Source organism: Porites lutea, chromosome 7 (assembly GCF_958299795.1).
Source record: "Porites lutea chromosome 7, jaPorLute2.1, whole genome shotgun sequence".
NCBI lineage: Eukaryota > Metazoa > Cnidaria > Anthozoa > Scleractinia > Poritidae > Porites > Porites lutea.
The window spans coordinates 33283379-33299964 of record NC_133207.1 but is presented as its reverse complement, the minus strand read 5'-3'; the positions used below and the strand labels follow the sequence as shown (position 1 = coordinate 33299964).

Sequence of the window (16586 nt, the reverse complement as noted above, 5' to 3'; positions counted from 1 at the left end):
TTTTAGCCTGCTACACAACCTTTTTTAGTGTCGTCACGCAACGCTCCTCCCCACAAGGAAGAGGAGCGTTGCGTGACGACACTATGCGCTGTAAAATTGGCATCTGTTTGGTCATCCTAGCGGACTTATGGGCTATTTAAGTTCGATAAGTAACGGCTCGTAAGATGTCAGATTCGATCAGAAACAAGAAATTCTACTCCCCGGGGGGGAATTCTTGGTGGAGGTGTACCCCCCGGTTCCCCAAATCCTCACCCGACCAAAAAATGTCGTTTTCCACACCTGTTTTAGCCTGTTCCAAGCGTTCAGATAGTGGAGAGCGGTGCGGAGTAAAGAAAGCGATGAAAAGTAGAGGGGGACTGGGGAGAGAGGTGCGGGTTCCCTCTCTCACCTCTCCTCCTCCCTCGCTTTTATTTTTTCGCGCTCCTTTTTACTTCGCACCGCTCCCCACTATCTGAACGCCTGGAACAGGCTACACCTGTTTTTAGACCTGGCCTTTAGGCAATAATTGTGTCATCATTACGTAGATTAGAGCGCAAACAAAAAATTCCTCAAATCCATTTCGAATTTGCATATTTCTCTTTCTTTCTTACTCATTTGGAATTAAAACGATAAATACGTTCATACACTTCCCTTGAACCCGGTTCCAGACTAAAATGGGCGAAATGGGCGAAATCTATAACCGTTTTCAGACCCAAAAGGCGCAAAAACCCTACCCGTTGGGGCGGCATATACCCGGGGCATATATTAGGGAGTACCCGCGGGAGAAAATAAGCCACGACACGTTAACACGAAGAGATAATGGTAAAGATATATTTATTTGAAAAATTACATAATTTCTAACTCCTCTTCAGTCGATCCCATTTTGATCGTGTTTTGACACACACTACGTCTGAACTTTTTACCCGATCACGTGCAACACAAGGTATGCTGACTATGCGACTGTACAACCAGCGGCGGTCCAGGGGAGAGCCGGAGAGGCCCGGGGGGCCCGGTTCCCCTTACTTTTAGACCAAACTGAGGCCCGAAGGCCGAAGGGCCGAAAAAATTTTTTTTTTTTTGAGACTCGCCCACCCCCCCCCCCCCCCCCCTTATCTCAGGGTCTGCACGACCATGCTGACTGTGCTCGAGACGAGTGATGGCATTCTCCAGTGCATACAATGAAACAATAGCTAAAGCATATCCTCACTCGCTCTTTTCGTTTTACGTATTTTGGTCATGACCTTTGCCTTTTGAGGCCACTGTCTGCTGTCTTCAAACCCAGGAAACGCCATTAATCCCAGACCCTGGATTTACCATGGGCCCTGGCAAGAACAACAGGTAAAAGCCGGCTACAAGCGCGCCAGTGCACGAAAACACGTGGGTGCAAGTTCCAGCTGTCACTGTTCCATGTTGCAAAGCCTTCATTCATCTCATTGGTCGAGATGGATCGCGCTTTGCTTGTGATTTGCATCTTTCGAACAACGTGGCTCACTCATGCAGTTATTTCACTTCGCGTTTGTACTTGTAGCTTTGGCATCGTTAAAGACCTGTTAGTCTCGTACTCCTTGTTTTGAAAACCTGAAAACCGCATATCGAGGTAAGTTTTACAAACAAAGAGTTTTATTTTAAAATTATTTAAGTCCAACATCTGTTCGTATTCCTGGTGTTCTCCAAGAACATCTTCCTTCTTGACGAACCACTGCATGCTAGTCAACATGAATTTTTGCGTGCCGTAAGCTTACGTGTAGAGAAAACCTTAGGCACAAAAAACACAACTCAACATGGTTAGTTTTTCGGCAAGAGAGAGTAAACTTAGCTCAATAATTTGGTCCACTTTCGCGCAAAAATTCCCCAACAAGCATGGAGGTTTTTAAATTATTAAAGCTTAAGCTTAAGACTTGTAGCAGTTGGAGTCCTAGCTAGCTGAAAGGCGCGGGTTTGTTACGTTATCCAATGTACGACGGAAAGTAAAAGTTGAACCATTTCTGAAATACATAAAAACTAGGTATTAAATTTAGTAGTTACGTCATCATGCATGTTTATACTGGAGTAGCTTGACTGCTGGAATCATTCGACCATGCCGGCGTTAATTGTCCGTTGAAAGCACAGTTTGTTCCTTAAAAGCTTGGGCTAAACAGCATTTTTATATCAAGAGAAGCCACAGTCGGTCGACCAACGGTGAGGTTTAGTGCTTTCTAGCAGTCGAAAGTTTTTCTGACGACTTGTGACAACAAAAATGTACTGCTTGCAAAATCGTGGTTTTGGGCGCTGCCTCGACAAACATTTTGCATAAGTTTACAGGAGCTTCATGCTGATTATGCAATCTTTTACGTCCATTTTCGAAGATTAGAATTCACCTTCTTTATTTGATTAGCTTCAGATTTTACAATATATAGACTTGATCTAAACAGGAAGATGAAAAGGATGAAGTTTTTGTTCGTCCCACGCAGTTTCTAAAGATTTTTGTCAATGTTTGTCTATTCTAAAGTTAGAATTATAACTTTTTGTCCGAAGTGTTGTCGATGAACTCTTGAAAACATTGTTTTTCACCTAGCATATTAAATACAGTCTTGTTAAATATTTAATGTGGTAGAAGTCTACATTAACTAGAAGTAATCTTTAAGGATTGAACAGTAAGCAAAATGTGTGAGGCACATTTCACGTTGATGGCAAATTTCACTTGGTTTCCGTCGTCTTGCTCGTTCTGCCGTCGTTAGAGGAATGGACGGAACAATTAACAATGTACACAGCTCCATTAATAATTAACTCATGTAGGCAGTTTTATAGTACTCCTGTAAACACCAACTAATGTGAATTAATCGTGATTAAAAAGATACATGAATAATGAATTTCAGGGGGCAAATTAATAAGATAGAAAATTTTTGTCTAAAATTTGATATAATGTTTAAATCCTGTCAGCATTTGTGGTCACTTTCCAGTATCCTTGAAGTTATTGCAGGCGACAAAAGGAGCCTGCCACCCATTCTTGGTCAGCGGCACTCTTTTAACTGTATAGCGAGATTTTTTCCTGATTCTGTCCACATTCTTGAAATGCCTGTGTTGTACGTACCAACTAATATGCATGGCATGTGGCTGCGAAGGCCTTGGTGTTGAGTTTAAGGTCTGTCTGAAGTCATGGTAATTACGTGAATGCAAGTGATGCAACAATCATTATTACATTCGATTCGTACTAAATGGGAGACTGTTCGATTCGCCTTGCCGACCTGGAATCTATTTACCCAGGAAAATGAAAGTAGAGTCTGGTCTCAGCTTAGGGAATGTGTGGTTCCAGAAAATATCCATACCCCCACCACGGAAGACACTTTGATTTGCACCCCCCCACCCCCCAGGATTTTCCGTTCCAGGGGGTCTTTGATGACCCCCCCTCCCACCAGGAATTTCCAGAATTTTAAAATGGGGACTTCTCTTACCACACTTTAGAAATTCAAAGTAGTTTGGGCACTTAAAAACAAAGAAAGTTAATACTAACTCAGTTATGAAAATACGGAAGAATTTTATTACAACAGTGCAGCGTAAACGTTTGTTAAGTTTATTATTCAGCCAAACTTTTAGCTTTTTCGCCATCACGTTTGCAAATTATGTCTGTGTTGTTTTTTTGTAAGCTTATAAATTAAGCTTAAACATTTGGTTTGCAAAGTTTAAACGTCGATTGTTCTACGTTTTTGTGTTTATTGCGACACGAACGTTATGAAGAGAATGTAAGTTTCACCCGCTTAAACACCTTTGCAAACGGTAGCAAGAAAAACCCAGAAACTTACAAGGTTCCTGTCTGGCTGTTTTTATTTCTACAGATTTTGTCAGTTTCTTCAGGTTGACTATTATTTAAGGGCCGAAAACTTCACCAACACGTACATGCCAATGCGATAGATTTCGTGAACGTCGTCACGATTGCACAATTTACTAGCCAGGTAGCCGGGCCTTGTGAAGGTCGAGCAAGAAATGGGAACGAAAGTATTCTCGTCTCATCGCATTTTTCATGAGTTTCCACGCACAGTAAACGCTGATAAAACATGAAACCTATCAAAAATGTGTGTCATGCATGTCAAGGAAGCGAAAAGGGATACTCAGTGAACAGAAGTGAAAGCACTTTAATGTCGGTCGGACGAAGACGAGACGAAGACAAGACTCCAGTTATGTCCGCCATTTTCAATCGTTTTCGACTTCGTTCCAAAGACACATCGTTCTTCTGGAGATTGTAGCGCTAGCGAACTCAAAGAAAAACAGAAACATTAAAGCTAATGATGTTAACCTCATGTCAATGGCCAGGAGTACCGACTTTTTTTTCAAAACAACGTACGTAGGTATGTTTTTGTGCTTGAGATCGATCGTACGTTGCTTTCAATGTTTTGTACATGGTCTGTCACCCCTTGGAAAATAGTTTCCCATGAACCCCCCATACCCCTCGGAAATTACTGCCTTTGAACCCCCCCTCCCCCTCGGAATTTCCAATGGTCTTCCGTGGGGGGGGTATGGATATTTTCTGGAACCACACAATCTAATAATGCATGATTGTTGCATGACTTGCATGTGCATTCACATGATTACCGTGATATCAGACGGACCGTTAACTCAAAACCAGGGTCTTCGAGGCCACATACCATTCATACCATGCAAATTAGTCTGTACAATACAGGAATTTGAACAGATCAAGAAAAAATCCAGCTATACAGTTAATAGAGTGCTGCTGACCAAGAATAGGTCGCGGGTTCCTTTTGTCGCCCGCAATAAAATGCCTTGCAATCAATGTAACTTCATTTGTAAACGAGTGTTTGACAATAAATTATAATGTACATTGCCGCTTTCAACTAGGATTCTCATGGATTTTGAAGTGTGCAGATGAGCTTCTGCTGACGAATCCAACAATCTGAACCATAAACGAGGGAGTCAGAAGAAAATGGAAAGATTCTGATTCTTCCAACTCCGATTCCAATGCACTTATGTCTGCTTATGACTATGATTTTTGATTTTCTGTAAGTCTAGCCCTAAACGTTCTTTACTACTCTGCTTATGACTCTGACGCCATTGCTAGTGAAAATCAGCCTTTGGACGTAAAGTTAATAAAACAATAGCTATGCCAATTGATGATGGCAAATGTTAAGTGCTATTTTCTTCTTGTTTTAGGGTCCATAAATTGCAGGAACATGACAACATTCAAAGTGGAAAGCCCAAATGTGCATTACACTTCAGAGTATATTGAGAGTAAATATACATATGAGACTACCGAGGTTGATTGCAACTCAAAGGGTACCTACACTGTGAAGCCTGTTGAAACAGTGTACACCTTTCGCACTGAAAGACATGTTCCAAAAATTGGATGTATGTTAGTGGGATGGGGTGGCAATAATGGCTCCACGATCACCGCTGCTGTACTTGCAAATAAACTGGGTTTGTCATGGAACACAAAACTTGGTGTTAAGGTCAGTTCAGTTTTAGTGTTAAGCTCAGTCTATTCTGAGGGAAGGAGGGAAGGACCGTTGTATTATATACAGTTGACTACGAATAACTCAAACCTTCAAGGGGAATCATAAAAAAGTTTGAGTTATCAGGAGCTCAATGCAAATAGCCAGAAATAAGGAAAAAACTAGTTTTTACTATACAGTGAACATTTTAATCACATTTAAATGTAGAAATGTCACGTGAAAATGGAACAATGCTTCTAGATTATAAATCAGAATGTGAAGTGACAAAACATAACCTTAGTAAATAGTATGCATTTAACTGTATTGAAAAGCAGGGTTGTCAAAAATATTTTAAGTAGCAGGAGAATAAGAGAAGGTAGTCGGCATGTGTTTCCCGGAGGCGCAGGTAGGGAAAGACATATTACTATTGATATAAACAGTTCAATCCGGGTTAGTAGCAGCTGGCAAACATGATAGCATCAATACTGCACTGTTCCTTGTAGAATTGTCTTGGCAAGCCCTGATGATCTTGATACATGCCCCAACCACTTTAACTTGCGTTTCTCTATCGTGGTTAAGATATATTTATAGCACTAGCTTCACAATGTGTTTTTTGGCAAAATTTCCTGTGGGGAAAGGGTTAAAAGTCCTTGAAAAGTTCATAAATACTTTATGGTTTTGTTTTGTTTTTTTTGTTGTTTTGTTTTGTTTTGTTTTGTTGTTTTCCTTTCTCTCATATTTATTATTCTTAACCCTTTCACTACTAAAGCGGCCAAAAGCGGCCGGCCGGAAATGGCCACATTTTTCCTAGAGCGGCCAAAAGCGGCCACGAGAAAAGGGTGCAAAAAAATGTGCTGTATACCCTAGGTAAGGCAGTCTTTGTCAATATTTATTGTTCCATTGTTATGGGTAGGCATAAACCAATCAAATCACAAGAAGTGCGCGCACAAAACTATTGCATGAGGCGAGTAGTGAAGGGCCGAAGTTTGCCTTCGCTCCAAGACGTACGTGCGTGAACCTTCTCACGGGATTCGTACACTGGATTTCTCTTATGCCATAAAACACACCAAAAGCCAGATGGTTGAGCATTTCCTTCTTTTGTCTATTTGATTTTAAAAGAATTTAGTTCGCTAGTTATAATATAATTATAGATATTCAGAAGATTTGAACGTGCTTTAGGCTTGTATTTTATCTTCGTTTGTCAGTATGGCCGCCGCCGAATCAATGCAATTTTTGGTTCTGACGATGATAGTAAGAGTAATTTAAGTTTTAGTGATGTGAATGTTGATGCAGACTTATCTGACATTGAAGTGTAAGAATTTTCTAAGGAGGAAAGCGGCGAAAGTAAGTCTGAAGACAGTAAAAACGACAACAACTCAACCGCAAGTGATAAACCCGAGAGTTTCAATTTCAGATGTTTACACTTCTCGCATGGGCGGCGTGGATCGTGTTGATCAGCTTCGTTCTATTTATTTGTTTGGGGTAGCGGTCAAAAAAGGGGTATAGATACATATTTTGGTTCCTCTTTTATGTATTTGTTTGTAATGCTTTTTTTCTTGAATCGGAACGCATTGGATCGAAGCGCAAAACACTTGATTTCAAACTTGACCTCGCACACCAACGATCGATGGTTTATTGCAATGAAAGCAAAAGCGTAGATGGAACAAGATTCCAAACTGAACCATGCTGTACCCTCAAATCAATATGTTTCAGCTTGTATGGAGGGCAGAAAAAGGAAATGTGTACAGTGCATAAACAGGGCGAAGAACACTCAAGGGCTACAACACTACAAAGTGGAAACAAGATACGAATGTAGCATTTTGCAACGTGGCACTATGCCGAACAGGCTATGACAATGCCTTAGTTTTACACAGTCATAAAACTGGCTTTGTGAACACAAATCTGGCATATTTGTTATATTCTAACAATTTCCCTTGTTTTGCTGTAAAAAAGTAAGCCATATTGTGATGGATTACAAAGAAATTCTCATTCAAAGTCTGACAATAGGAACTGCAAATGGCGGCAAATTTGAATTTTTTTTCGTTACTTGCGATTTTATCTTAAATATCTTGTGAATGCAGGGATAGTTATCTTTATTAATTGTTTAGACTTATACAATGACTTCTTGGCTTCAAGTCTGTGTAGTTAATTGTGTGAAACAAGGCTCTGAAATCTACTGAGCATGCATGTTTTGATTAAGTATCACAGCCATCTTAGCTCCTTGATAATTGTTCAGGAAGATGGGGGGTTGGGGGCCATTAGCCTGTAGTAGTGAAAGGGTTAATAATCATTTTATTTTCTTCATTTTATTCACAGAAAGCAAATTATGTTGGCTCCATGACTCAATCTTCTACTGTTTGCCTGGGAACTGGGCCTGGTGGAGATGTGTATGTGCCCTTGAAGGATCTTCTTCCGATGGTTCACCCCAATGACATTGTATTTGATGGTACGTTTGACAAGCTACGATGTAAATCGTAGACAATTCATGAATGTTACAAGGTAGGAGGTTTAATTATGGTAAAAATTGTAGAAAAAAATTCGTAAGAAATTATTGACTAATAATTATTCCATTATTTTTTACGAGTTAGGCAAGTAAGATATTGAGTTAAAGCAATACATTGTGTCAAAAGATTCCCATAAGCCCGGTCCAATAATAAAGTTAAGACAATGGAAGTTGAACAAATTAAGAAGTTATAAATTTTCCATAATTAGGAAAGCAGTATTAGTTACACCAAGGGGTTAATGTGAAGGAACAGCAAGTATTAAAAATGTGATTGGTTTTTGCAGGCTGGGACATCTCATCGCTCAACCTGGCTGATGCCACAGAAAGGGCTCAGGTATTGGACAGTGGACTTCAGAGGCAACTCAGGCCTTACCTAGAGAAACTAAAGCCACGTCCATCAATTTACTGCCCTGACTTCATTGCTGCCAATCAGGCTGACCGTGCCGATAATGTCTTGTCAGGGACAAAACAGGAAATGCTGGAACAAATAAGAATGGACATCCAAGATTTCAAGCAGAAAAACTACCTTGATAAGGTAACTTACCATACAGGTCATTGTATTGCTGTAAGAGTGGGGAAAAAAGTAAGGTTTCCTTCTTAAGTTCTTGGTGCCAGAGTCTTTTTATGCAGTTTCCAGTTTTAGTCAAGTCTTAATAGTAACCTGCTTGAAAAGTTTCCTGACCAGAGCACTTCTGCTTCAATATCAACAACCAATCACATTTCTGGTCATGAAGGCTGATTGGCTTCTAACAACTGCCTGAGTGATTTTGAATCTAACAGAGACACTAATATCGGTTGACAAAAATAGAACAATTCAAACTTTGTTGTCATTGTAATGTGTAATGAAGAATGACAATGGCTTATAGGTGTCTGTTCTTGCATTAGCGAAAGTTTTTAAACAAGCATTACGGCATTGAGTAGTTTAGCAAAAGGCAAACATTTCATTTTCTAAGCCAGGGCTTCTGAATCTGGCAAATCAGATAATTTTTCATACAAGATAAGAATTACTTCACAAAAGTTCTTGTATGAAGTGGAAAGCTTATTTTAATTTATTTTCTAGTTATTGCGCCTGTATATGCAAAATAAAAAAACAATGATTTCAACAAGGATATCTTCACGCACCAGTCCATGTGATCACAGTTGGTTCCATCTGTTCCTCGTTCCATCTGATTGGTTTAAATGTAGTCCGAGAAAAAAGATTGAAAGATCGAAGTTCACCTTGAACGGTAATTCGTAGCCTTCCGTACCAGAGGTTTTTTCTAACGGCTTCGCTGCTCATGGTTTCGGCCTGCTTCTAATGTTGAAATGTCCTGCTGCATGCAAGAAAAAACCTCTGGTACCCTGGGTAACCTGTAGAGTTGTTAGGAAATTTCAGAGCATAAGGCCCTATTAAGTGTTCCTAGATACTGTAAATCTTCTATTAAGCCTCCCGTCTCAAATAAGCCCCTCCTCCCCTTTTACAGGGGAAGAAAGTTAATAAGCCCCCTCCCCTCCCCCTTATTATTCTTCACTAATAAATGGTAGGCTGTGTTAATCAATAATGACTGTAAAACTTTGTGTGGACTGATGGAGGATTGTTTTTCACCAACTGGAAGTTTGGCTGCATGACCTCCAACTTCTTGAATTTGAGTTTTTCCACTTTGTAATATAGTTCTTTATGAAGAACTGATGCCATCGTCTTTGCTAAATTAAATAGGCCCCCATCTCTATTAAACCCTCCCTCTCCTGTCAAATGTGTTTGCAATTAATAAGCCCCCCCCCCCCCTTCAGGTGGTGCTTAATATAAGATTTATGGTAATTAAATTACTTGAATTCCCCCTTCCCCCTTGTGATTTGTTTTTGATTTTCTGGGAAAGAGGGTGGATAGGGCTAGAATTCCTTTTTCGTGGAACCAATATTCTGTAAATGAAACAGTTAGGTGTCTCAGGATGATCTCAGAAGTTTATTCGCCTCATCAAACATGATTTTTTGGGTGTCAGATGGACTGCTTGTTTAAAAATGCAACACTGATTTAAACTATGATCACAACTATAAGAATTCTCATAAAGAACTAGCCTTTGATATTTTCTTATGCTAAATTTATTTAGTCATTTATTTATTTTTTCGTGCACCTAATGTGACCTCCTGGAACTAAGGGGATCACTCATGATCATATTTCATCTGCAGTTTGCGAATGTAATAACTTTATACAGTTTTTCACATATACCCATATTTAATCTTGTTAAGCTATTCAAATTAAAATTCACTACTCTTTATTTTTACAATAACTAACAACAAAATTCTTTCACTTCCTTGATTCTCTTGAAATAATTTAATGTATTTTCTAAATGTGTTTCAAAAGGAAGGCTTATTGCACTCAGTACATTACTTTATTTTCATGTCTTAGGTGATTGTTCTGTGGACGGCAAATACAGAGCGGTTTTGTGATGTACAGGATGGCCTTAATGACACTGCTGATAACCTCTTGAACTCCATTGCTCGGAATGAGGAAGAGGTTTCTCCATCAACTATCTTTGCTGTTGCTAGCATCTTGGAAAAGGTAAATGATGGTTTCTTTCCATTTGAAAATGGGATTTATTCAGTGAAATTAAAAACACTTTTTTTTCTATTTGCAGTGTTCCTACATAAATGGCTCACCTCAGAACACTAACGTCCCAGGTGTCATTGATCTTGCCAAGAAGTACAGCACATTTCTTGGTGGGGATGACTTCAAGTCTGGGCAGACAAAGATGAAATCTGTGCTTGTTGACTTCTTAGTTAGCGCTGGTATAAAGGTAATGATATTTACACCACTCCTTCAGAAGGCTTTTGGGTTTATTATCTAGAACATTGTTTTTCTTGGCAACCTTTTTCTGCATTTATCAGAGGGTTCACTCTTTAATTGACTCGTATGGGCATCTTTTTTGTCATCAGATGACAGTGCATTGATATGTTTTAGAATAATGACAAAATTCCTTTTCTTTTCTCAAAAACAGTTTTTTGCTTTTGTTTGTTTGTTTGTCCTGCTCATGAAAATTAACTATTAAATTTTTTTATGGTACATGAAATTTAGGCTTAGTTTGCATTGCTTTACGTTGCTTGAGCTCGTGAAGTGTTCTCCTCCCCACCCCGCCCTCCCTTTGGTAAGTATAATGGTAAGTATGGTAAGAAACCACAGGTTAAGCTCATTGTGGCATGTAGTGCCTGGGTGGTGACTACTACTCACAGAGTTGTGCATTTGGCTACAATACTTGGCCCCTCCAGCCTCTAAGGCGCTCCCCTCATGCTCTTTGTGGTTAACAGGCCAACTGCATGCATAGCCAATGTTGACATGGCTGTATGCAAAAAATAATTTAAAGAGGATATGTCACCTGGATATTGCTGTTTTAGGTCACTTCTGTGCTGAAATCATTACTTAGTGCCTTAACCCATACACAAAATGCCCCCATAGCTATGAAGGAGATAATTATAACAATTTCTTTAGGGAGCATTAACCATAACTTAAAGTTTCAATCGAAGCCTAGCCGTTGAAAAAGACAACAGGAAACAGTTTCAATGCCTGAATACTGGACCGTTGTTTCTAGAATTCAATTGATGCCAAAAAATTTTTTTAACTTTCTAAAAAGATAGCAAATGGCGTGACATAGCCCCTTTAGCCCTTTAAGCCCCAATATCCACATACAAATTCTCCAAACTGATCTCCATACATTTCCTTAAAAAATGAGTTGAGAGAATTTGATAAAAGATCAAAGTATTTTCTCTTAGGTGATCATTTAATTAATTCTCATAACCTCATCTCATGATAATGTATGGATATCGTTAGGAGAAAATTGCTGTTGGTCACCATTGGGACTTAAAGGGTTAAGTTGGTCTTAGCTATTAACTATAGGCCACTGATAAAGCATAGCTTTGCATTAAATCTATCACTTCACTTTTCTTGCAGCCTGTTTCTATTGTCAGCTACAACCATCTAGGAAATAATGATGGGAAAAACCTGTCAGCACCACAGCAGTTCAGATCCAAAGAGGTAAACTTTACTAGATCCAAAAAGTAAATACGACTTTTAGGCTACAACACAAACATATACCATTCATACATGCAGAGAACAATATGTAATTGCCCAAACTTACCCTCTCCCCCACTACCACCCCCTTAAACTGTAGCATCCACTCCTCATCAGTTTTATTATAATTGTTGTTGTTGTTGTTTTTCAGTTAAATTAACATAACCTAGAATTTGTAAAAGTTCATTTTTGCCACACAGTGGTAAATTTAAACTTTGACTTGGATATTATGGTCTTGGTTATCCAAGTCAAAGTTGAAATTGACTACTGAAAAGCTAAAATGAAATTTTACAAACTCAAGAATTTGCTACAAGGATAAAATAAAAATTTCCTAGTGTTTCTATTTCCATTTCGATGCTTATCCTTTATATTCTCCTAATTTTCTAACAGATTTCCAAAAGTAATGTGGTAGATGATATGGTTGAATCTAACCACATTCTCTACGAGGAAGGAGAGAAGCCAGACCATTGTGTTGTCATTAAATATGTTCCTTATGTGGGCGACAGCAAGCGGGCTTTAGACGAGTACACTTCCGAGATATTCATGCATGGCCTCAACACTATTGTCCTCCACAACACATGCGAGGTATGTCAGTCATTCATGGCTTTGCCAATTGGTAGTTAATATCCAGATATGTTTGATGTAAAATCTGAAAAAATAAAGATGCCTTTTTTATTGGTGTGGGCGTTTGGTGAACATGAACTAAAATTAAGAGGCTACATGTACATTCTTTTATTATGTTTCATCCCATGTAAGGAAATCCAGAATCCAGGAAATGTTTGTTTGTGGAATCCAGAATCAATGAGATTTTTCTTGTAGAATCAGGAATCCTGGGTTCTGGAATCCAGAATTCCACTAACGATTGGAATCTGGAATCCAAGTTCTACCGACAAAAAATCCTGAATCCAGTTCATGGAATATGGAATCCATGGTGTTGAATCCAAAATCCAATACTGTCTTGCATCAAAATTTGGATCTTAAGAGAGAGATTTTTTTTAGGTTTCTGAGACCACCTACTTACTGCAATTATCAGAAAACCTAACATTTCTTCATTATTGATATTAATAATTATGTAAAACTGTAAAATTCCGAAAATAAGCCCCAGGGCTTATATTTTTCAAAGGCCCTTTTTGAGGGGCTTATATTCGGAGGGAATTTGTGTCTCAAAATCGATTGGGCTAGCCATATAGTTGGAAGTAAACCTACCGTTTTTGCTTTGTTTTTCTCTGTATTTGAGGGCAATTTTCCAATTACAAGCTGCCGGGGGCTTATATTTGGAGGAGCGATTTAACAGAGGGTTTTTTAAGTTACCGATTTGGGGGGCTTATACATGGAGCGGCTTATTTTCGGAGTTTTACGGTATTTAATTGAATGGTTTATCTGGTACAGGACTCTCTTTTGGCTGCGCCAATCATCTTGGACTTGGTTATCCTGTGTGAAATCTGTGAAAGAATCAAGTTTAAAGTAGAAGGTGATCAAGAGTTCCAGTCGTTCCATCCAGTTCTTTCTCTTCTTAGCTACCTTCTTAAAGCTCCACTTGTACCTTCTGGCACACCAATTGTCAATGCACTCTTTAAGCAAAGAAGCTGTATTGAAAACATCTTTAGGTAAGTGATCTGGTGTAAAGAACCTAGGCCCCCTCTATACAAGAACATGTGTAGCCTAAAATTTGGAAGAGATGCGTATTTTCTAAGATCTATTTTTAAAAAAATCTGTACATTTCTGTTCAAAAGGACTTCGAAATTCATGTGGTCCGGTGCTTCAGTCTTTCTTCTAATCAGTCATTTTTACAGAAAATGCTAATTTGGTATGCCGATTTTATATAAGGAATGAGCTGAATACCACAAGATACTCAGATCTAGCATGAATTTTTTTTCCTTCAGAAAATAAGAATCTATTTAAGAACCTAAATTGCCTAAATTTGTGCTAATTACCATGCTAACTTGGGAAAATACAGGTTCTTATTAGCGGGGTTTTACTGCATGCGATGTACTTTGTTTCTGATTAAATGTTTTTCTGCTTGCCCAGGATTATCTCAGTGGGTGGAGCGCTTGACTGCACAGCGAAATATCGCGCTTTCAGGGCTGGACTAATACTCGGGGTCTACCTTTGTACTGTAAAAAGACTAGACCTTCCTTTGGCTGGGGTGCCCGAATCCAGGAGTTTAAAAAAGTTATTTTCTTCTCTTTGGCATAGCTGGTTTGACAACCAGTCATTTGTTTGTGGCGGAGGATTAATACAATAAATAAATAAAATAATACATAAAAGCCAATTGTAACCTCTGTGCCGTACATTTAGAACACTTTTTTACAGGTAGACAATTGTAATTTAACAAACTATTGAATGCACCTTGTAAGTATCGTAAGAAACAAATAGACTTTGTAGAGAACAATCACCTTGATATTGGAATCCTAAGAAATTAATATGTGGCGTGGTCTGTTTCAGGGCTTGCGTTGGCTTGAAGCCGCAAAATCACATGTTGTTGGAGCATAAACATTCCAGGGAAGTTGTTCATTCCACAAAAATGGAGAATGGTCATGCTCATATTATATCTCATCTGCAAAACGGAATCAAAACACACGGCTACATCAACGGAGAAGTAAATGAAAACGACTACATCAACGGACAAACAAAAGACTTGAAACACGCCTATTTGAATGGCACAGGTCGCATTTCACAAGTGAACTGATAATTTATAGAGCGACCTTTTGAAAAGGCTGTTAATAGTTCGTTATATTTTACCAAAATTATCTTTTATCTTAAAAGACAAAGACTCTTGGTTGAAGAAAAATGAACGTTTATAAAATTGTGTACAACTTCTGGTTGAGATTAACCTTCGGGATGTATGAGGAGTCACGAACTTATAATCGACCCTCTCTGTTGTTAGAATGAGGGTGTCAATGTGTCCTAATATTGTCCCATTAGTACTGTTGATGGTTTTCATTTACACAAAAATACAACAGATTAAACGTATTGTAAGACGAAATCCGGGTCTTATAGTATTTCACGCTAGGCGCGTATTGCACGTCTTAGGCGGGCTTTGGTATCCGCGGTAATGTCACCTCTGCATAATTCTTCGGATCTTAATACGGTAGCCAAATTTATTATGTTTTTATTATTTATTTTAAATTATTCATAATTCAAAAAACAAGCTTACCTCAATCGGTATTAGGTTCTCGTCTTAATTTGCCTGTTCCTTCAGAGGTTCGGTCATTTCCTCATCGAAAATCTTGTGAAGATTTCCGCCATTTTCTACAGCTCTACCAAGAAAACGCAGCCTCGTCCTCAGGGCTTCAACGTCGCCGACCCTTTCTCTGGCGTTTATCTTGAAATATTGACGTCATTTTATAGGATCTCGTAAACGTGTTCCAAATTTGGTCAACTCGAGCTGGTTATGAAGAATTGATGAAGGTTAATCATAGCATATTAGCGGTGAAGGTTGATTAACTCTGCTTTAAAAGGTGTAACTAAAAAGAAAGAAAAATATCCAACATTATTGTAGCTGGATATAAAGGTAATTAACGTTGTATCAAAGATAATGGCAATGAGCCGTGTTTTTATTGCTTTAAGCTCCCACCACCCCGGCATCACCTATCGGAGGGGCGGCGTGACCGAGCAGTTAGAACGCATGCGCAAGGTCATGGGTGAAGTTGGGGACTCGACTCTGTGTCACCTGCTGTAGGGTTGTTTCTTACACGATGTAAAAACTTTCCCTACATTTACAACACAATCAAACTTTCGAAATCCAGACAGTCTGTTAAGACCAATGACTATTTAATTCACCCGCACATTAGCAAATGCCATCTATTGCATCACCTGTACACCACCAGGAGCTTCTGACACCACGTAAAAAGATACATAGGCGAACAGATCGAAATATAGACGACCATTCTCACGAACATTTTCGGGATGTTGAAAGAAACGATAAAGACGAGGGCATCAAAACTAGTGACTAGCCATTTAAATCATCTAATTATTTCTGCCAAAACATCGCTTTCTGCGTCCCTTCTCTTTACCAAGGCAACACAGAATTTGTTGAGGCGCTGCTGTAGCAATTTTTTTTTACGTGCGGGGTAGATGAGTTTTAACTGGGGATCGAAAATTTCTCCTAATGCTGGCTGTTGGCGTGGTAAAAGCTAGATGCGTAGCCATTCCAATGCTGACGAGGGCAAATTGATGTACGGAGTCCTGTAAACAGAATTTGTATGGCTCCGTGTTTGGTGTAAACGCTTTGCACAGGTAACGCGTGTGCACTGTTAACGGGGTCTGTGTGTTTCTTGGACCAAATTCTGTGTTTTTCACACAAAATATCACTGTGATCATGCCTCAACAAACCAAAGAAGAAAAAGGAAAAATGCATGCTGCATGTAAAGAGTGGTTGTTTTGCCTATTGCCTTCTTTGACACTAATGATTCCCGTTGCCTTCGTAATTTGGTAAGGTCCCCGTGAAATAGCATACAGTCCTCTTGAAGGTTATCAGTGGATCCCATCGACGGTAGCCGCCCCCCCCCCCCCCCCCCCCCTCCCGGACACCTTGTGTAATTTACACAACGTAGTTTTCCGTCTTACTAGTTGGGGTTAAGCACTGCCTTTTCGAAACTGGTTAGGGTCTTTTTGGGGGGTTAGGGTTGATGCTATATGT

At 39.2% G+C, this 16586-nt stretch overlaps 1 protein-coding gene across 2 annotated transcripts; it reads left to right on the top strand.

Annotated features, from left to right (window-relative positions):
- Positions 1 to 1326: 1326 nt before the first annotated feature.
- On the top strand, positions 1327 to 15030 carry LOC140944315 (uncharacterized). Of its 2 annotated transcripts, none has more exons than XM_073393473.1 (10): positions 1327 to 1576; positions 5122 to 5417; positions 7716 to 7845; positions 8187 to 8437; positions 10289 to 10441; positions 10518 to 10676; positions 11825 to 11908; positions 12335 to 12529; positions 13334 to 13551; positions 14390 to 15030. In XM_073393473.1, exons 2-10 carry the CDS (start codon positions 5142 to 5144, stop codon positions 14631 to 14633), a joined length of 1710 nt encoding a protein of 569 aa, XP_073249574.1. In that variant the 5' UTR covers positions 1327 to 1576; positions 5122 to 5141; the 3' UTR covers positions 14634 to 15030. The 2 variants fall into 2 exon arrangements, with proteins under 2 accessions (XP_073249574.1, XP_073249576.1); XM_073393475.1 differs by lacking the exon at positions 1327 to 1576 and adding an exon at positions 2026 to 2157.
- Positions 15031 to 16586: the final 1556 nt, after the last annotated feature.

What these genes read in the sequence shown, in the direction of transcription:
- LOC140944315 (XM_073393473.1), top strand. Translation starts at nt 5,142, where the DNA reads ATGACAACATTCAAAGTGGAAAGCCCAAATGTGCATTACACTTCAGAG. An exon ending in TTGCTAGCATCTTGGAAAAG is followed by an intron (nt 10,442 to 10,517) that starts GTAAATGATGGT and finishes TTCTATTTGCAG; the next exon opens with TGTTCCTACATAAATGGCTC. An exon ending in TCCTCCACAACACATGCGAG is followed by an intron (nt 12,530 to 13,333) that starts GTATGTCAGTCA and finishes TATCTGGTACAG; the next exon opens with GACTCTCTTTTGGCTGCGCC.